General features: G+C 33.2%; 1 protein-coding gene across 5 annotated transcripts in view; it reads left to right on the top strand.

Annotated features, from left to right (window-relative positions):
* Positions 1-10,846, top strand: part of Col11a1 (collagen type XI alpha 1 chain) — a 208,070-nt gene extending 197,224 nt beyond the window's left edge. For all 5 annotated transcript variants that reach the window (XM_076863343.2, XM_076863345.2, XM_076863347.1 and 2 more), the window contains 5 exons: positions 1,201-1,450; positions 4,716-4,828; positions 6,187-6,255; positions 7,957-8,190; positions 9,174-10,846. In XM_076863343.2, the coding sequence (XP_076719458.1) occupies positions 1,201-1,450; positions 4,716-4,828; positions 6,187-6,255; positions 7,957-8,190; positions 9,174-9,320 (813 nt within the window). In that variant the 3' untranslated portion in view covers positions 9,321-10,846. The remainder of the gene's footprint in view (positions 1-1,200; positions 1,451-4,715; positions 4,829-6,186; positions 6,256-7,956; positions 8,191-9,173) is intronic.
* The last annotated feature ends 12,013 nt before the right edge of the window (positions 10,847-22,859 follow it).

Genomic DNA, 22,859 nt, shown 5'->3' with positions numbered 1-22,859 from the left:
AATACTTAATCTTCTTTCCTGAGTTAAAATGTTTCCAATTACATGTTTACTAGTTTTCTAAGACTACCCTGACAGCATACCAGAAGACTGAGTGGCTATAAAAACAGAGTGTATTATCTCACAGTTCTGGAGGGTAGGAGTCCTAATCAAGGGGTCAATAGGGTTGTTTTCTTCTGAGGGCCCTGAGGAAGGATCTGTTCTGAATCTCCTTTATATTGTCTTCCCTCTGTGTGTGTCTCTGTGTTCAAATGTTCCATCTTTATAATAATGCCAGACATGTTGTATTAGGGTCCACCCTAATGACCTCATCTTAACTTCTGCATTTCCCATGACCCTATTTGAAAATAAGATCAAATTTCTGAGGTATTAAGAGTTATAAATTCAACATAGAAGTTATTCCAATGTTCACTTTAACCCATAGCAATGTGGATTAAATATTTGGTGTGGTTCTACTTTTACATAAACATAAATTGAAGTCTGATTACTTTTAAGTGTTAATTTATAAAGATATAAGTAATACATAATGAAGCACACTAATATTCTGTTTCAGAATATAAATTTTTGTGAAATGTAATACATTTTATTAGATAGTGTAAGAGCTTTAAAATGATGCTCTAATCTGTAGAGACATTTTCGGGGGAGGGGAGGCAGTGGGTACTAGAGATTGAGGGGGGTGCACTTAACTATTCAGCTACATCCCCAACCCATTTTTTATTTTTTGTTTTGAGACAGGGTCTTGCTAAGTTGCTTAAGGCCTCACTAAATTGCTGAGTCTAGCCTAAAACTTGCAGTCCTCCTGTCTCAGGCTTCTAATTTTCTGGGATTACCAGTGTGAGCCACTGCGTCCAGCTGAGACTTTAAAATATAGTTCTAGAAATAGTGTGTCAATGAGGACTACTCAGAAAATCAGAGAGTAACATACATAACATGTTAATAGAAAACTATGCTACAATATGTACATAAAGTGCCAGAAATCTGACTTGTGCACCTACCTCCATATTTCCACCAGATAATTTTTAAAAGAAATTACAAAATTTACATATATACATATATATGTGTATTTATTCATATGATTTTTTTCATGTATCATTTTGCAACTATTGAAAAGCTAAACCAACTGTAATTTCTTATAAGCTGGAAGAATATTTTTTACTTTATGGAACACTCACATATTTTATACCCACTTTGTCTTCTTTACAGGGTCCACCTGGTGAAGTCATTCAGCCTTTACCAATCTTGTCACCCAAAAAAATGAGAAGACATACTGAAAGCATGCAAGCAGATATAGGCGATAATATTCTTGATTACTCCGATGGAATGGAGGAAATATTTGGTTCCCTCAATTCCCTAAAGCAAGACATTGAGCATATGAAGTTTCCAATGGGTACTCAGACCAATCCCGCCCGAACTTGCAAAGACCTGCAACTCAGCCACCCTGACTTCCCAGATGGTATGTTAATAATACATGACAAAACAAATGTACTGAGTTGCTAAGTTACTGAAGTGCATTGTGAGCTCATTAATTCTAATTAAATGTTTAATGTACTCTCTAAATAAAACTAGAGCAAACAATTACTAATTCTACTCTTGTAGACAGAAAAAGTCATTTATATTGTGTAATTCAAGGTCTTCTTTGGAAAATCCTTGTCTGTTAAATAAGGTTTTCATTGAACTGTGACAAGATGATTTTTGGATAATGATTGCTCACACAAATGCACTTTGCCTTATAAATAACTCAGAATGGGTATTATGTATGCATACATATGTGCATATCACCATACAATTGTTACTAAGTTACTTTATATTAATATGATTAATATAGTACATTAAGACAATCACATTAATATTAATTAATATTTGCATGACTTTGATCAAGTACTTTACACTAACATGGATAATCTGAATATGATTAAATAGCATAACATGAACATTTGATCTATCAGTTTAGCAAAATTTGATGAACAGAATATTTAAGAATTGGGATAACTTGCAACAAAAATTTTTCTTTCATTGATCCACAATTATCTAGTAGAACTATTCATATTTTGCTTAATAATTATAATCAGAATACTTTCTTTTGCCTAGAGCTTGGAAAAACCTATACATATCTATTTTTCTGAGAAGGAAAAGTTCAGCTAGGCTTAGATAGTTGATTAAAGTCATAAGTACTTAACTAACAAGGGGGTAGATATTTATGATTAATAAATCTTCCCATCGATACTGAAATACTTTACCTCCCTTTACTTCTAAGAAAATACTGCTTTTCAATATCATCAAATAATGAATTTAATAAATTAGATCTAAATAACACAGTGAAGATAGGAAAGTCTAAATTAATTCATATATAGCCACTATAAAGGGAAAATATCATAAAATCTTACTTTCTTAAGCATAGCCAATTAAAACTAAAACACAGCTAGTAGTTAAGGATTCTGTGCAAATTGATAATTCAGGGTCTTCCAATTTGTGTTTATTTAAATGAAAAATACACGTTTAGATCTGTGATTTATAAAGAGATTCTTACTTTTAACTGGCATTATGTACACAAAGGATTTAAATAATTTGGCTTGAGCCTGTGCTAGAAAATTTTCCCTTCTATTCACAAATTAAAATATACTTGACCAATCAACGAATTTCCACTGAAGTTTTTATGACATTTAAATGAGAATACAGAGAATACAGCTACATAATATACATGATTCTTATACTTTAGATCTCAATGAATAAAGTAATCATACAAAATTGAAAATTAAATGTAAAAGATGGCAGCATATACTGAATTTGAAAGCACATATGATTTAGAACCAGAGAATTTTAAAAAGTATTATAAACTTTAAGAGTGGTAATCCCACTGTGGGCTGTAGTTTCCAATAATTTCTCTGTGATAACTAGCTTCATTACTTTTAAGTGTGACATCAAAGTAAGGTTAATTAATTAATTCTTGAATACTGCCAGGTGCTGTTTTTCATACACACATTCATAGGTGAACAGAAAAAATAATGTTCTTGACCTATTTATTATCTAATGGTAGAGATAGAAAAACGAAAAATATTAGTAATAGCATATTATGGATAGTTATATGAAAAGTGGGTATTTATTTATGTAGGGGATGAATCCATCTTGTATAAACTCAATATTAATATTGTGGATATGACATTTAAGCTGAAACTTTAATATAGACAGTCACACTAAGAATCAAAAGAATATTCCAGGCAGAAGATGCAGCACATTTGCAAAGCTTTGAAGAGAAGATTTTGATGTTTTCATGAAATTAAAAGAAGGCAATTGTAGCTGAACAATAGTGAGCAAATTGAAAATGATTTAAAGTGTTTTTGGAAGAAAGTAAAATGAATTCAAGAGAGCTGGTTAAGAAGCTCTGGGACTACTCTGGACAAGAGGTGACGGAAGCTTCATTTAGAGATATGGCAGTAGAAATGACATATGGGTAAATTGGAGATAAATTGAACATAGGATCTACAGGATATTGATCCATTTATTAAACAAAGATATCTGAATAATTAAGCTATTAACATTATTTGAAAGACTATTTAATAAAAATGTTAATTCCATAAAGCAAAATAAAATTTTTCCCATATAATTCAAACAATATATTCTTTAAAAACATTAAAATATCAAAGACAGCATAGTTAGCTCTGTTGATAAAATCTTAGATATGATTTTTGTTCTCTTGTATATTTTTCCTGAGAATTTCAATTTGTTTCAGATATGTATGTATTAGTAGTGTAATTGTAAAAAGTGTGAATGTTTTTGTTACCTGATAAACAGTAGAAGCTATTAACTATTAGAGTACTTCCACTGTTTTCATATAGTAGAAGATAAACATTGAATGAAGTTGGAGTTTTGAGAGTTCCAGTACTAAGCTAAGCTACCAGAGCTTTTAAAATTATAAGTTCAAAATCGTTGTATTCACATAATTCAAATTCACATTTAAAATTAAGTTTAGAGCATGATGTGATAGGAAGAAAGCAAAGTAATTGTCACCTGTTTATTAATTTTGTCTCCTAATAATTCTTGTTAACAAAAACCATTCTGTCAATTATTCAAAGAATAACTTTATGTTACTCCTAATCTTGACCATCTTTATTCACCTAATGCCAAAATATTAATCATGATTATTCACATGACAAAATTCGTTTGACCACATTGCATTAATGGCATTAATAGCAGGTCACATTTAAATATATAATGCAGTTCTCCTTCTTAGGATCAACATTTACTACAAGAAGTTTTTGTGTAAAATAAGGTGAAGGTATGATTTCTGTGGCTAAATAGGTACTCCATCGTTACAGATGAATAAATTAGGTCAAAATGGATTATCTCACATTTCTGAAACAAAGTACTACATAGTAGATTTGGGTTCAACTAGATCTGATTCCATTATACATGTAATTTATTACACATGGATACACAGGATGTTATTATTTGAAGAGGTAACAGATTAATACCTAAAAGTGATTGGTATGATAAGACCAAAAAAAAATATTTTAGATATGGTTCCTTTACAAAGAGTTGAGGCAAAAAAGAAAAGGTCACTCCAGCTAATCAAATATATACCCTAATATGCCTAAAAGCATAAAAGTAATGAGATCTATGAATATTGACTTTCCTTATTTCTCTTTTTAATAAAATTTGATTCTCATACATTTGGTATTGTTAATGAACTTGTGTATGACCTGCTTTTTCCTACTTTCTAGGTGAATATTGGATTGATCCTAACCAAGGTTGCTCAGGAGATTCCTTCAAAGTTTATTGTAATTTCACATCTGGCGGTGAGACTTGCCTTTATCCAGACAAAAAATCTGAGGGAGTAAGTACCAATCTGTTTTGGTGGCGAATGTTGACAGTTCCTGCCATGTTTTTGCAATATTGAACTAAACAGGAAAATTATACTGTCATATTTTCATTTATCTGCTTTTCTTACAGGGTAATTAGAGCATTTCATTTGCATAAACATGAATAAGGCACCCAAGTGATGCATAGAGTTAACAAATACTTCTTTCCTTTATTTTTTGCCCAGATGTATTCTTTAGGCACCTGCTTGCTCTCTAAAACTCTATGGTTTTTCCATGACACATCACAGCTGAATCTCAAATTTTTGTACATATATAGTATTCTTCTGCCCAATTATCACATGGTAACACTCACAGCTGCATATTATACTCAAAATGAAAAATTTTATAAAGAATTTTTCTTTTACATAAAATAAGAGCATTCTGTACACTTATATGTTTTAGATGTTTAGTCCCTTCACACACACTCCATGCTTTTCACCTAATAGTATCAATGTACTTGAGTTACGTCTTTAAAGCTACATGCAGATCATTAACAGAATCAGAGATTTTCATTAGCATAAGTGCATTTTTCCAAACAATTTCTTTAGAAAATGGCACAGGCTCCTAGAGGTAAAGGAACTCCATAAGACAAAGCAAATAATTTTATGTGTGATTTATCTTTTTAGGAGAATATTTAAGTTGGTAACATCAGAATGATATATTATGGTCAGGAGACAAAGCAACTTCCATCTTCCAACCCAACTTATCACATGGCAAGGCATAATACACCTCCTCTAGCCCCCAAAATAATCCATGGCAAAGGAAAATTCTGCCCCTCACACTGATTATTCAGATTTCCTAATGATAAAGCCTTATAAACTCATAATTTACTGATCTTTACTTAATAATAAATGCAGATCTACAAGGGATTCTTTATATTCCCAGAAGAAATGATTAGTCTTACTTTCTACCAATGACTCTTCTGGGACAGCTCACCCTTAGTTACTGGAGAAATGTTTTCAGAATGCTTCCTTTGATACACAGTGCTGTTCCTTGTCTTTTGGGGTTGATGCTGGCTGGCATTTGGAGGATTTCTTTTGTGAGAGATTACCCGAGAGTTCTAATGATGTCCCCTACAGCTCTTAGTCTGCCTTTACCAAGTTATCTCTCCCCATTTATTTTTAAACCACTGAAGAGATCATGAAAAAAATGATTCAATATTTATTACATGCAATTCATAGGATCTAGCTCAAATGTTGCTCTTTATCTCATTTTATGTATATTTCAAAAGCTCTTTAGCTTCTTAATCTTACTAAAATTTACCCATATAGACAAAAAAATTATCATTTATAATATTTGCCTAACTTTTAATTTTCCTGTTCCTTTACAATAGGTAAGACTTTCATCGTGGCCAAAGGAGAAACCAGGAAGTTGGTTTAGTGAATTTAAGAGAGGAAAATTGGTATGTTATTACCTCAGCATGAAATGGTTTATTTCAAATTCCATAAGCCGAGCTCAAATTATATAACTCTTGTGTTCTCCAATTTGCTCCACCTAGCATCTCTTAGACCACTATGGTATCCTAAAGCAATTTAATTTGTTTTTGTATCAAAATAGATGGAAGTACTGAATTTCAAGTTCAAGACAAAGTCATCATAAAATGAATTTTGCTAAAAATATCAGCAAAAGTATTTAATATCCATTTAATATCTTTGACTATCACTATTTCATTTCCTATTTGCTTGATCTCTAGTTTATTCTTTGGTTTTCATTTCATGAAGAACTTTTAGCATGTACGATTATTTTTTCTGATTGTTACCTTTGGGAATATACTGAACAAACCTACCTTTTATTTGTATTGTAAGCCAAATTTACATATTTCCATACAATTACCAGTTTCCCTTAAAAATTTTGTAAAGATATTTTAAGATTGTGTCTTAGTCTAAATTCATATTAAAAGTCATTTAAAATATGTGTTTAAATTACTTTAATTAGGAGTTAACCAAATTAAAGTGTTTCCCACTTATCCAAATAATTATTCAATCAATTAATATTTTTTAAAAATGCTATTATTTTCCACTGATGAAAATTCGTACATTTATCATTACTATATAAACATACATGTTAATGACTTATAATTTCCTAGTTTAGTATCCAGGCTAGATATTACGCATCCAAGCTACATTCTTATTTGTGTATGAGTGTAAAATATACACAAGTAGAACCCTGTTTGTGTTTGTTTTGTGAAGCTTTATTTTCCTTAGAGTTCATTGCCAAAGTAAATTTTTCCCCTAAACTCACGAGGCTCCTCAATATCTCTCTGTTAATCAGTAAGGAATAGATAAAGTTTTTATAAGAAGAAAAGTCAGATCAGTGCTTTTGTATTGCCTTCATGTATAAATCACAGTGAATTTGTAATGTTTTTTAAATTTAGGTTTATACATTTCTCTTAAGCTCAGTGATCTCCATTATGCCCAACAAAAATTTTGTGAAGATGACATAAGACAAGTCTTAATAATTTACATTTAAAACTATTTTTCTGCTATAAATACAAAATAGTATTGACTCAACAATTATTAATTCCTATTGTCTCTGCCATTAAGCTGGGTGCTGGTGATAAAACAGTGAAAAAAAAGCATATATATAAAATCTGAGAATGGACTGAAACTCTGCTTTGAAAATTAGAAGACCAAAACACCTTGGAAGACTATAGCCCCAAAATAAAAAGTACAGGAGCATGATCAAAGAACAAAACCAGTTAACCTTTGCATCACACTGAGATTCCTTGGTTTTCATTGTTTCATTATTTTACAATTTAAAAAAAAAAGATATGAAATATACTGAAGTATTTCCTCAAAGCAGAATCATTTTTATTTTTCTGGCAGTGTTTTCTGATTAGGAAACAATAGACATTGTGATTTTGTCAAGGATAAGCAGTGGTTAGATAGAGTAAGTGAGTTGGAGATAGAGACCTGAGTTCATAAAATCCTGTCTCTGGGTCTTGTAACCCTCAATTCTCACTTTTTCTCAGTGGGTTACAAAAGGGCTGTGGATTCATCTACATCCTTCCAGCATCAAAGTTCACTGTCAACAGTGATTTATTTTTTCATAGCATAAAAGAGAAAAAGAGTCTTTATGTGTCTTTTTATTCTTTTATTCCCAGCTTTCATATTTAGATGTTGAAGGCAATACCATTAACATGGTGCAAATGACATTCCTGAAACTTCTCACTGCCTCTGCTCGGCAAAATTTCACCTATAACTGTCATCAGTCGGCTGCCTGGTATGATGTGTCATCAGGAAGTTATGACAAAGCACTTCGGTTCCTGGGATCAAATGATGAGGAGATGTCCTATGATAACAACCCTTACATCAAAGCACTGCATGATGGCTGTGCGGTGAGTGAAATCTCTGCTTGTCTTCTTCACAGATGAGAGGCAGCCTCTAACAGCCTCACTTTAATTCTAAGCCAGATTTCTCTCAATGGCTGTCAGTTATTAATAAGATTTGATGCTTAACATTGACATATTAAAATACAGAGTTTTCAAAACCACTAATGTTCACACACAGATATGCACACATGCAGACACTCTGAAATATACAAAGATACATTTTTGAAGACATAACAGAAGGTAATCTTAGATAGGTGCTTTTTAATTGTCACTGTGTTAACAGCAACTTAGGAAACTACTATCATTTTTGTTATCTTTATCCTCTGGAACCAATGTTCATGCACATGGGAATTCCATATACTAGCAATTTGCTTTGACTAAGTGTTGATGACTGAAGAGATAGCACAATTGCAAAATAAGAGCACCCATGATTTCAACAGAATGAGTGGGGTACAAGTAGAACAAGAAAGAGAACACAAATCAGGTTATAGATGCACAAGTCCTGGAAAGCATTCTAAATAGTAGTATATTATTAATATTTATAAAAATTAGCATATGGCAGTAGAAATGTTTCAACTTTTGTTATGATTTTATACTGTATTTGACAAGAGAATTTGACCATCTATATCTTAATTATAATTAAAATAATAAGGATGTACTACTTATATTATGGGATCTAGTACCAGCATCAATTTTTATATTAAATTGTATTTATCAACTTAATTAGTTTTAAATGTGCAGTATGTTGGATGATCATAGTTGAGTTACTACAATTAAATATTAAGCATTATTGTTAATATTCAAAATTTAAAACTGAATGTGATCCTCCACTCATAATAGCAAAAAGTTATCACACAATTTTTGGCAAATTTGGGATTTATTCTCTTCTTTCTTATCTTCTAGCCTCCTTTCAGAAGCTTAGGAGAATAACATGTGTTTTAGCAATATTAAATTATCATGTAATTTTTAATTTATGCTTAATTTTACAGTCCAGAAAAGGCTATGAAAAGACTGTGATTGAAATCAACACACCGAAAATCGATCAAGTACCTATCATTGATGTAATGATCAATGACTTTGGTGATCAGAATCAAAAATTTGGATTTGAAGTTGGTCCAGTTTGCTTTCTTGGCTAAGATTAAGACGAAGAACCTATGAAACCAACAGAAAATATACCTTGGTGCCAGCAATCCATTTCATGCCACATGCAAGTTTTGAATAAGGATGGTATAGAGTACAAATTGCTACGTATACTTGTACCATTTAGGAAATACTGATGCCCTTGAGGGGGCAGAATCATGTGAAAAGAGCTTTGGAAATCATAAAGAAATAAGGTAGTGTGGCTGAGATGGAAACAGGGCTGATTCTTAATTCTCGACCCTCATCTCTCCTTTTCCTATTTGGATTTCTTTGGTGCTGTAGGAAAAAAAAAAAAAAGACAAAAATATATATTCATGAAAAAATATGGTGCTCATTCCCGTCCATCAAGGATATGCTAAAACAGTGTGTTTAATAAATTGTAATTATTTTATGTACAGTTCCATACTGTTATCTATATGTCCATTTCCAAAACTTGCACGTGTCTCAGAATCCCATCTGACTCTAATTTTATGACAATTGCGGAACTATGATGGCAATAAATATATGTATTACAAAAAATAAAGTTGCAATTTCTGATGTCTCTATTTCCCTTTCTTTGATTAATAATAAAATGCCTTTGTATATATTGATGTTGAAGAGTTCAATTATTTGATGTCGCTGACAAATTTCTCAGAGGGCAAAAACTGGAAGACTTTTGGGAGCACACTCCAATCAACTCTCTGCCGACAGTAACTTTAATGAATTTCAGCCAAAAATATCATGCATTTGGATGTTTTACTCAATGCTATACCTCAAACTATTTCTCCTCAGAATCCAGGATTTCACAGGATACTTGTATATATGGAAAACAATCAAGTTTATATTTTTGAACAGGAAAATATGTATGAGAAATATTTTAACAAATTGATGCCTCCATCAAGCAAACAATCTTATGTACATTTTTTTCTCTATCTCATTGTTTCGGTGTGCTTCAAAAAAGCAGGTTTAAAGATGGAAACTAAGCAATTATTTATGAATTTGTGCAATGTTAGATTTTTAATCAGTCAACTTCTTGAATTTGATTCCAAGTTGCATATTATAAAAGTATCAAATATTATTTTACCTGCCCAACTGATACCATTTCTTAACTTTCAAGACATCATCCATCATTTGACCAACCTGATAGCTAAATAATACATGGGTGGACTGTTTTAAGCCATACTTATTCAAGACAATTGAAACATAATTTTCACTAAGGTATTTTCTTTCAGGTAGCTTGAAACAGCAATAAAATTTAAAAATTACAAACTGAACTTTGTATCTATTTTTAAGTAATATATGTAAGACTTGAAAATAAATGTTTTATTATTTCTTATATGAAGTGTAAAATTAATTGATACCAGATTCCACTGGAACATTTTCAACTGATAATTTATCATGAAAGAACATACCTGTAATATTGAAATTAAAACGTGAACATTTGTCATTCAGAATTTATTTTATTTTTGAAATTAAGTTTGTAAATGTCCTTTCAAGAAGGGAGTTTTGAATCGCATAAATAAACTCAAGTCTTGTCTACCTGGATTGGTCATTCTCTTTTTTAAATAGGTTCCAAATCATTCTGGCTTTTCGTTCCCTTTCTTGACCATCCAGATTAGAATACTTTTGCACATTTGAATAAGCATATTAACCTTCAGAGACAAGTGATTTAAGTATTGTAAAATACTAAATACTACACAAAATACTTTAATACTACACTCAAGATAGATTGTACTTAAAATTTCAAACTTTTTTCTTGTAATTAAACATTTTACAAAGCCTCAAAAATGCCTTTTCATTCAGCATTATTATAAATGCCTCCCAAACATTTAATTTGAAATAGTCTCTAATTCATACATAAAGTATTTATTTTTGTCGGGGGAGCCTATACACCAAACACTGAAAGCATAGCAACAATAGAATATTTTGCAGATTAACTTGTATCAGAGATGCATTCTTATTTGTCTATTTAAGCAAAAGAGCCTTAAGTTTGGCACAAACAGAGAATGAATAGATAACTGAATGTCTTAGGCTTTTCTATTCTTTTTTTGTATGGATCTGATCCTCTGCATAATGTCAGATTTTCTTTCTCTCCCCTATGATTGATTTAATCTGGACAAAAGAAAGTTCAGTTGACTAGAAAAGCACATTAGATGACATTTTAGTAGTAGCTTAGCCTGCTTAAGTTATTCATGTGAAAAATACAGAGAACGATATTAACCTTACAGGCAGAGATGGATCATGGACCTGATTCATATAAAATTTGGTATAAATTTAAGAAAAATATTAAAAATACAAAATATAACATGAATGAACCAATATTACAACAAACTATAATCTTTTAAAAATGACCCATAACAAACAATATTGGGAAAACAACATTATTAGCTTTCTGACCTACTGATGTGGTAATTGTATCTTATATTTTTGGCTGCAATCTCTTTACCTCTTCACAGAAGAATTTTATAATTTAATTTCTAAAATAAGTTTGTCTAACATGTTAGACCAAAATAATTTTTTTTAGTAATAGCTTTGCAATATTTTAGTTTCACATCTTGTTATTGGGAAGTGTTATAAAAGATCATTTCAAGATTTATGTAAAGCTCTTTCTTTCATATATGCACTATAAAACTCATGAAAGTTAACCAGACCAGATTCTGATTCTGTACATTTTAAAGTTTGTCTTGCCTCTGCTGACAATTAAATTCATCTGTTGTATACCAAAAGGCATGCAAGCCATGGCACAAACTTTGCCTTCATATCATTTTGGTTATCACGACATGTGATGATTACTCTAGAAAACTATTCCTACACTAGGATTGCAGGCATTGCTTATACATAAAATTAACTGCAAGCCAAATTATTATACCCCATATATTACATGAACCCCAAATAAACAAATCCCTTTTTGAATTACGTCCTCACTATTTCCTTCCACACTATCCAATATAAGGCAGGTTAGCAAAGAGAAGTTGGGGTAAAGAGGGAATGTTCTTAATCGATCATGGTCAAAGTATTTGACATTGGCAAATGTTACCAATTATATGATCATTTGAGCATATTTTTAGGAGGCTTTTCAATGTCTTAAATGGTGCCCAAGCATGAGAATTATACTGAAGCTTGGGTTTTATTGATTTCATATTAATCTGCATGCTGGATAATTGCAAAACATATGAGTTAATTAAGGGCCTTGTTCTTATAAAAGATAAATAGTGGCTGCTACTGCTCCAGTTTTCTTATAGCTACTATTATCACCACAGTATAAGATCCTTTCTAAGATGTAGCTAATAACACAAGTGCTGCCCACTTCACAGAACTATTATAATGATCTAATGTTTGTAAAGTAAAACCCATACAAATTGCATGAACACAGAGGCCCAAATTTTCACACCCTCATATACAATCTTCACAAAGAATTAACAAATAATACACATGGCACAAGTCTTTTTACATCCAGGAAAACCAAATTCACCAGACATAGTTTCTCGTGTGTGTGTGTGTGTGTGTGTGTGTGTACTAGAACATGTTTTGCTCTTAGAAGGATGAGTAAAAGGATGTCTCAATTTTTATATTTTCCTATTCCCATCTCCCTATATTGGCTGCATGATTAACCAATATCTAGTGTGGCTGCAGCCCAGAGATTCATAGATTGCAGGAAGATTTACAATAAAGTATTTTGCAGAAAGATATCCTGCATGCTGCATTCCCAAGTTCAGCAATCAGTACCCAGCAACCCCTGCAGGATTCTCACTTATTTTCATTCAAGTAAATCCATCAGTCAAATATTTATAAGGAGATTGGTTAGGGGGGAAAAAGTAGGAGAAAACAGTTATGGACCCATGGTTAACTCTGCCCTACAAAAACCAAAAATTGAAGTTATTTCAGAAATATTTCACATTCCTAAAACTGGGACTTATTTTATAGTAACCTTATAATGGCATTTCTGCCTAAAAACTATTTATATGAAGTTATGTAGAAACACAGATTCCTACTTTACAGCACCTCTATATGTCTATAAAGAAATAAAGATGTAGTTCTTCCTTTCCATAATGCAAAAAAGATTTTACTTTTATCAAACTAACAAGTATATCCTATGTCATAGTGGCAGGTCTTATTTCAGTGCCAACCTAAGGCCTAAGATGAGTCAATTAGCATGTCAATTACACTACCTTATGAGGGTCTTGTTGTGAATAAAATGCTTGACTGCCATTTGTTGGCTCACAGAAGAGAATGGTTATTTTGATTTCAAAAGAAAATTCATATGAAAAGTCAGAAACGTCTCTTATCAACCCTATGTGGGATGTCCACACTTTAAATTTAAGGGAGCAATTGAGTTCACTAAGAATTTTATTTGCAGGTCCCTCAGGTTAGCATAGGGCAAGGTATATATAACGAATTTCTGAACAAGTTTTGGCATCTCATCTATTGTAGGATAATAAAATATGTTTGTAAATCTTTTAATAAGCATTCCCTTAATAGTTCACATTCTGTAAGGTAAAATTTATTTTTAAAATCTGCACTGTAGATTTATGGAACTTTTAAGTTTCTTATCTGTTAGGGACAGACAGATGAGGATAGTGGGGACACAGGTTAAGAGAATAATTCTATAAAATCAGCCCCACTGTGCTGACTCCCACATGTTTTCTTTTTCAAGAAGCAATTTACCTGCAGTCCTGCTTGGCCTAAGTGGACAGGGTATGTCAGATTTCTTAGCAAACTACCTTCTATCTGAAGAAGAAATGGAGCCCCAAAATAACAAAGTTGATGAGTGGAAACCAAGTTAACCTGAAGGGGAAGACTGTTTTGTAACCAGATCCTGAAACTCTGGTAGATAAGAATAGTTCCTTCTAACCATAAAATCTATAAAAATGTATGGTTAAGAATCCAGTTGGAACTGATAAACATGAGCCCAGGTGATCTAAAGTTGCCATCACAGTTGGGGCTTAAAAGTCTGGTGTCATCTTTCTGGCAGTCAAAAGTTAAGAGGTGGACCTAGGGGGGACTCTCTAGGAATTTCTCTGGGATCCCAATCAAAGTAGGCACAGGTAGGCACAGTAGCACATACCTGTAATCCCAGTGGCTCAGGAGGCTATGGCAGGAGGCTCACAAGTTCAAAGCCAGCCTCAGCAAAAAGCAAGACACTAAGCAACCCAGTGAAACCCTGTCTTTAAATAAAATACAAAATAGGGCTGGGGATTGGCTCAGTGGTTGAGTGCCCTGAGTTCAATCCCCAGTACCAAACAAAAACAAAAACTGGAGTGCAGGAGAGGCATACTGTCCTGAAAGTTCCCATGCTCTTCCTTAAAAATGTCCTATTTCCCATTTCCTGTCCCTTCCATAAACTCATTCATGTTGCTCTGAGCCACATGTCTGAAATCTTTCTGACCTGATCGCAAGAATCAGGACTTGAAGCAGCTCTCCACATTGTCTTGGTTTCTAGAAAAAGCATCTATAATAATCTACTTAGAAAGAAACTGGGGGAATTTGTTAGATAATACTATCTAGTTATCTTCTCATTACCCTAGATGCTTTTATATCACTATTGAAAGAAATAATAGGAAGAAAATAGTAACAAAATTTTTTTAAAAAACCTTTAAAAGTCTTAGTTATTTAAGTGAAAGTGGAAAAGTGATATAAATAGCTTTTTTTGGTTAAATAATTGAAAGCCTTTTTTAAGTAAAATTTTACGTAAATATTTTTCTCAAGACATAGTCATGGAACATCAATACCAGAAAACTTGAGGGTATTTAATCATTAATAAATCAATAGCCAAGTATAGGATGTAGCCCCACCATAAGTACAGGTTTCATTAAAAAATAAAGAAAACCAGCCAACTTAACAAAAGAATTTTGATATCAGTTTTTTACCCTATATCCTTATTTGCATCTAATAGAAAAGACAAATCCATCATATCTAAAAAAAAATAATAATAATATTAAGTTTCTGATGAAAGATTCAAGGACCTGAAAGACCAGCATAAAAAGCTGGTATGTAAGTGTACTTCCAGAAGAAGCTGGTCAGCCTCAATATTTATAGAGATTGGATATGTGTGGAGAAGGAAAGCCCCTTTACATAAGAAATCTATGAGAGAATTCCAGAAGCATACATAATTTGACATGAAGAGGACAAGAAGTCTGATGTTGTGTCATGCAGTGGAGAAAAGAGCATCGTTTGTGGCTAAGAGTTAGGTTTAGGTTAAAAGGATTGAAATTTAAACAAGGGAGCCTGGTTATATGCATAAGATAACAAACAGTGTTGGTTTCTGAGAAGTGCAAAGTCCCAATGGAGTTAAATTGACAGATTATCCATACTAGGTACTCTATGGTGAGTGGATCTGAGAGATGAGTCAGCTAAAGAAGACCAAGACGGAGTGCCAAGGAGTGGCTGCAGAAATTCAAGTGAGTAGCAATACAGATTTGGATTGTAGTAATAATAACTGTATGATTTAGCATGAAGGAACAAGCGTAAATCGATTTAGAAGGAAAAAAATGACTATTTTTTTATTGCTCAAAAATATTCCAGAGTCATTCACTGGATATATCTTACAATAAGTAACAGTTTCCTAGCCTTAAAAAAAAAACATTGATATGGAAAATAAACCATATCTTTATTAAACTCTGAAGAGTCTAAAAGAGTGTCTATGAAATATATTAGATTGACTCAACTCGGTTGGCTTTTTGTCTCAAGTTTTTTCTCATATAGTATTGCAGCGTTACACACGAAAAGAATTTGCCATTGCTAAAATAATGTAGGTTCTAGTATTATGAACAAACGCCTGTCCCACATGTAAATAAAATTTTGTGTATATTATCAACCATGGAAGAGATTCAATAAATTATAGTTATATATTCTTGCCTGTTGATGCTGAATTTTCATAAGTAAAAATAAACACATAAAATAATTAGATGGGAAGTCTTAGGAATAATTTACTCAATGGATATGAAAAATAGTATCTAGGTAGAGAAAGATGAGAGCAATGGATCTACTCAATAAACATTACAATACACAAATGAAGAAATTACATCTGTGACTCTGTTGCCTGCCCTTCCAGTCAACCTTATTATAAGTAGATAGTAACTGCCTCTATTTTCTTAGCCACTGTTTACTCTTCAAGTATAATGAATTCAACTGCTATATTTTGAAAATATTCAACATTACAGGCAATAGTGTTTTCACTAATCTAAAGTGCATTTTCTTGTAGCTAATGACTCATGGTGTCAAGATCAGCTCCCCTTCCTGAATTCCTTTTTTATTGGCACCACCATCCACAGCATTGCCAGGGCAAAAGACAGCTGGAGTCATTACCAATTGCTTGCTATTCTTTCGAATTAGTAATCCATTTTTTTTGTTGTTGTTGTTTCTTAAACATCCTTCACACCTGTTCCTTCTCCTCGTCTGCATTACCACTGACCAAGTTTATATATGAATATTTTTCACCATAGACTTATAAAAACTTTCACTTCCTTTCCACTCAAATCTATTCCTCATCTTGAGAAGACTTTACTATTTAAAATGTAGATGTAAGCTATTTGTGGTCATGTATAAATTTCCTCAATTACTTCCCATCACCTGCAAAATTTTCTGTTTTAAAATTTTAACAAGGCACATTGCACAAAACTGGAATAACATTTTGCAAACTGAGACAGATTCTGATGTGCCCTGATATGTATTATTCCATTTGGTGGTATTGTGTTTTATTTCAGAAAATATTAGTTATATTCATTGAAAGAACCCCCAAGACAGTGTAACCCAGGAGGAGGGAGGAAGAAGGCAAAACCTTGATCCTTCCTCAATAAATCCTTTCCTAGTGATAAGACAATCCCTGGGAAGGAGGCATGAAACATTGATCCTTTCCCAGTAGATTCTTTCCCAGTGACAATGAAGCCACATGTACATGTCCTGTTGAAGTCTCCAATGATTAAGTCACCTTGCAGTGTAACTTTTTAAAATCCAAACCCCTCTTGTAACTGGTGGGCATTATTAACCCAGAAAGTAGGTAAGCCTGACTGATCAACTCTGCAGCTGAATAAATGGCATCGCTCTGATTTATGAGGTCTGCTCCGTCTCCATCATTTGTGCGTACACTCATTAAAGTAATAAATTATTTACTTTTGAAAACTTTGGCCAATGGAATAAATTGTAAAGAAAAGCTCTTTAGTAAGCTTTAATTTTTTTTTTTTTTTTTTTGTACTCAAACATGAATTAGTTCCCAGTGAATAGCAAATCCCTGACTGATTAATATGAGCATAGGAAGACCTAGGTAACTGAGCTCTTTCCTAGTGTTTCACTCTGATCTCCTAAGTCTAAGTACACTGTCACTTGACATTGAACGAGTTAAATTGTGTGGCTATTCTGAATATACAGAGATTTTTTTTTCAAAAGAGTATGTTTAGTTCAGTGGTCTAACCAAAATCAATTATTAAAAAATGAAAATGATCTTATTGTTTACAGTGAGGGAATTGGCTTTTTAGAAGACATATAGTTAAGTATATCTGTAGATTGAATAATATTGAAAAAGTCAAGTTTAGAAAGTTCAATAATGTGGGATTTAATTTCTAATGTACTTCTGAGTGAAAAAAAATCTAAAAGTCTAAAAAGTATCCTCTTATAGGTGATTTTTGCATATGATTAAGAGAAATGTTACTTCCCCTCTTTTTTAGGCTTTTTGATCATCTCTTGTCTTTGGGAACAAGTTGCACAAACACTGTACTCTTGTCATGGAAATTAGTTCTTTGCGTGTAAAATTCTCATTTGTAACAAAAAGGAAGAGATGAATCATCAAATAAACAAAAAGTTAAAAACAGAAAAAATTCAAGCTAATTCTAGTTAGCTTCATTCAAATAAAGCATCTGGAGGCAGACTCAGAGGTGGTCCTCTTGTATACCATGGCAGTTAGTATACAAGACTTCCCAGTCAGAATCCTTCACAATGATGCAAATCCTTGTCAAAATCACATGCATTGTTATTGAAATCATTAGGATTCCTCAGGGCTGCAAATTGTCCCTAAGTAACACATCTGCTTAACAAAAAGAAAGCTGATATTAAGATGCAAGGATCTTTGGAGAATCACAAGAACCAAGGAACCAAAGGAGATTAAAAAAAAAGCACTATATACTGTATACATCCCTCCTCACTCACTAATTTCTACCTAAAATTAATCTTCTGGTTTGATTAAATGCTTGGTCTGAAAAGAGCACTTTATGAGCAAAATATAATTTTCTAAAGAAATTTGGTGCTAAATGCTAAATATATTCACATATCCATGTACATGTAGATGAAAGAATATTGCCTAATTAGCAATAGAGATCTTTTAAAAAATAAGTTATGGTTGCCATTTTTTATTCTTAACATGACCGTTAAACTACCCAAATATTAAAAAGTTTAACTTAATTTCTTGTTATTCATATCCATTGAAGTTAATTGTGCAACGTATGTGTATCACATATTTATATATCTATATATCCATATAGATTATATATTCCTGAGATATTTACTGATGCCTTCATAGTCTTAATATATGTGGATGGGTTCTCTAAACTTCTGTTATAAGAATCTTCAATCCTCAGATGGCACATCCTTTAAGGCAATTTTAAGAGAATTTAGACTAGATTAGACACAGACATAGGAAACAGTAAGAGTTTGGCAGACAGTCAAGGAACTAAAGAGAAAAAATGTTTAATCTGGCTTTATCCTTAATATGCCATGGGACTTAAGCATGTAGAAATCTTACTGAAAGACCAAAGTGATCCCATGTAAGTTTCTATCATAGCAAAAAGCTATGTTGCTCTTCCTGGAACAGGGAGTCTTTGGTATTTATATTTTAACCAATCATGTGGAGCAATGACTTCTCATTTTTCCAAAACGTCTAACCATGACCACAATTTTTATAGATTTTTTTTAAACTTGTTTTCCACAAAATGGACTAGGAATATGTTGATAAACTGATGAGGCAAAAAATGGCTTAAGGAAAATACTCATTTCTGCCATAAAAAAAAAAAATCACTCTAAGAATATTATTAAACAGAAAAGTGTTATCTATAATATTTGATAAAAAGACAAACAACTCCTTAATTCTCCTTATTCTCCCTTTTTTTAATTCACAGATTTAAAATGGTTTTTATAATTCACATATTATTACTGTTGTAGTCTAAGCTCCTTCATAGATCCATTTCCTGACTCTTCTTTCTTACTAATTGCCCACACCCACACCCTACATATGCACACAAGCACTTCTCTAGCTGCCAGGTTTATTTTCCTAAATTTACACAATTTAAACAATCTGAATTATCTCTACCACCATAATGTGGCCTAACAAACAATTGTAATATTTGATCCTCTGAATGATAAGTAATTTTTTATCCTTCATGAGTTTATGATTAAAGGGGAGGCTTTTTGTGGCCAGGTCCAGACTAGACTGATCTTGCTTGGATTCAGTCATGTGTCTATGGCAATTAGAAGTCAGGCTGCGGGCTGGTGATCAAGATGACCTTTCCTGGGTCAGATTTCTTTCACAAGGCCTCTCTTCTTCTAGCAGGTTGGACCAGGCTTCTTCAAATAGCCATCACAAAGAGGAGAGAGACCTGGCAGGGAAGTGCACACGTGTAATCCCAGCAGCCTGGGAAGCTGAGGCTGGAGGATGGTGAGTTCAAAGCCAATTCAGAAAAAGTGAGGTGCTAAGCAACTCGTTGAGACCTTGTCCCTAAATAAAATACAAAATAGGACTGGGGGTGGGACTCAGTGGTTGAATGCCCCTGAGTTCAATCCTGGGTGGGAGGGAGGGGATTGCAGAGGAGAAGGAAAAAAGACATTCATTTGAAGTCCAGGACCAAAAAAATCAAAACTACTACATTGTTAAGTTGTTTACATTCGGTTTGTCAAAGCAAGACATGAACCAGAAGATACATTGGAAAGGAGAAATAGGTCAACCTACCAAATTAAAAAAATCGACAAGTTGCATTACAATGTGCACAGAGTGAGTAAAAGATTATAATGATTCCTGGATTTTCCCATAATCTCCGTCAATTTTCTGCTCACAAACTATGTATTTCATACTCTGATCAAATACAAACCCTGTTTCCAAAATTTTAAATCCCAAACCTACTTTCATCTATTCTAACTTCCATTTTTCATTTGATTTAACCCACTTTTTTATTCTTCCTCAATGTGCTGAGTCAGATCACCTACTCACTCTGATACGAATATGCCTGGTATTTTTATTCATCTGTACTCTGTCACTCAAGCCCCATATCTTAAATGTCTTTTTTTTTCATGTTTATTCAAATTCTGATTTTATTAAATATCATTTGCATTAATCCTTTGCTCCTATTAAAGCCTCAGATGTTTTCTGATTACTCTAATAGATATTGCTATTTTTATTTTTGAATTTTCACAGTACAAACATGAGTTATACACAATTGCCACTCTTGGTTGTGTTACAGGGCTAGGTACAGAGTTTGGTTGTGTTACAGGAAACTGAGCCAGCACAAAGACACCCTCCCCCGAAACACACACACACGTTTCAAATCCCGATTCTTGTGATCAAGTCAGAAAATGTTCAGACATGTTTCTCAGAGTAACAGGCATTAGTTTATTGAAGGAATAGGAAAAAGGAAAGGGAATACTCTCAAATGAGAAAGTGGATCCTCTTTGAGAGGAGAACCCTGTGCCTCTCCTGCACTCCATCCAGTTTTATTGGGGATCCCAGAGAAGTTTCTAGAGAGTCCTCTCCACTTCTTGACTTATGATGTCAGATTTTCAGGTCTATACTGCCTCAACAATAATAGGGCATTTTGGACTGTGCTGACCAGTTTTAATTGAATTCTGAACCATACATTCTTACAGATTTTATGATTCTGAGCAATTACCCTTTGTCACTGAGTTCTGGGATCTGGTCTGTGAAAAGGTTTGTAATGCCAGATTCCTGGGACCCCAGTAGACTTCCAAGAGCCGAATCCAATGCAATCACACAAGAGTCTTTATTGCAAGCTGGAGTCTGGACTCACAACCATTTCTGACGCAGCGGGTCCAAAGAGTGAGTCCAGTCGTTTGTTCAGTGAGATTTTATACCTTTGGGGGGATACTCTATGTGTCACAACATCACATAGCAATCATTTCATACTGTGGGAAAATCAAACAACAAGTCTTAACATTGATTAGCACATTCACTGTCAGGAACAAGTTGGGTAAGGGTGATTGGTGAGTTCAAGAGGTGGATACATTTGAACTAATTGGTTTAAGCCGTGAGGAGTGTACTCGCTAAACTACAGGGTTTCCTAACATGTTATCAATCACAGAAACTACTGGGAGGGTCACCTGGCATTTCAGGTATTTTCCCTGTCTCCTGTAGATTGGTGGTTGCTAGGGGGTTGCTATGGGTCATGGTCAGGCATTAGGCCCATTCTGTGGCCTTCCTGGGAGCTAGCATAACTAAGTCAGAAGATCTCTCCTGTTATTTACAGACAAACAACTCAGCAGGGTGGCTATGTGCCTAGGAGTGCTCTGTGGGTTTTCCAAGGACAAGGGTCATTCCTTTTCCCTTTGGATAGGCCTTGAGGTAGAAGCTGGTTTTGTTTTTAAAAAATGGAGTCACATCAGTTTTTCAGGTTCACAAAATTCTCCCTCTTCAGGGTATGTGATTTCCTCTCATCAACATTGTTATTTCAGGCATGAATTTCTCCTTCAGATAACAGGTAGTGTGCTGAGGAAGATAACATATCCTGTCCAATTAAGTCATGCAGGGCTGCAGGTAAATTGCTTCTTGGAAAAGAAAGCATGTGGAAGTCAGCATAGTGGGCCCATTTGAAAGAATTATTCCCTTAACTTCATGTTCCCATCATTTGCATCTGTCTGTCCCCAATCAGTTGCATATTGTTTGCATCACATACTGCAGTGAATGTTAGTTTAGTATACCCAATCAGAGTAAAAATGTGTATTCTTTACAGTATAAAATTGACTCTAAGTATATCATTGTTATATTGTTGGTTAAACTGCAGGATTTAAGTGTATTTGGAGATAGGGTCTTTATAAAAGTAATCAAGTCATAATTGTGGATACATCCTTTCTTTTCTTTCTTTCTTTTTTTTTTTTTTTTTTGTGTGTGTGTGGTGTTTATGTTTGAAGGTAGGGCCCTGTACATGTGAGGAAAGCACTCTACCAACTGAGCTATATCCCCAGCCTAGATACATTTTTGATAGTTCTTATAAAAATGGGAAATTAGACATAAAGATTAATACAAAAACAGGACAGTGTGAAGAGACACAACAAGAAGAGAACCAGCTAAAAGCCAAGAAGAGAGGCCAGAAGATTCTTTTGATTGCTTTCATGAGAAATCAACTCCAACAGCATCTCCATTTAGAATGTAAGAAATATGTCTCTACAACTATGAGATAAATTTCTGGCCAATCAGTTGCAACACAGTTTTAAAGAAGTCCTAGCAAACTAATATGAAGAATTTATCAAATATTTATTATTAGATTTATGAAATAGAGAAAGACTTAAGAATATTAATAATTCCATGTTCTTAACAAAACAAAGCTTAAGCGAATTGCTAGGAAATT

Source organism: Callospermophilus lateralis, chromosome 7 (assembly GCF_048772815.1).
Source record: "Callospermophilus lateralis isolate mCalLat2 chromosome 7, mCalLat2.hap1, whole genome shotgun sequence".
Classification (NCBI taxonomy): domain Eukaryota; kingdom Metazoa; phylum Chordata; class Mammalia; order Rodentia; family Sciuridae; genus Callospermophilus; species Callospermophilus lateralis.
Note: the sequence above shows the minus strand (reverse complement) of the source record. Positions and strands in the feature narration are given on the sequence as shown.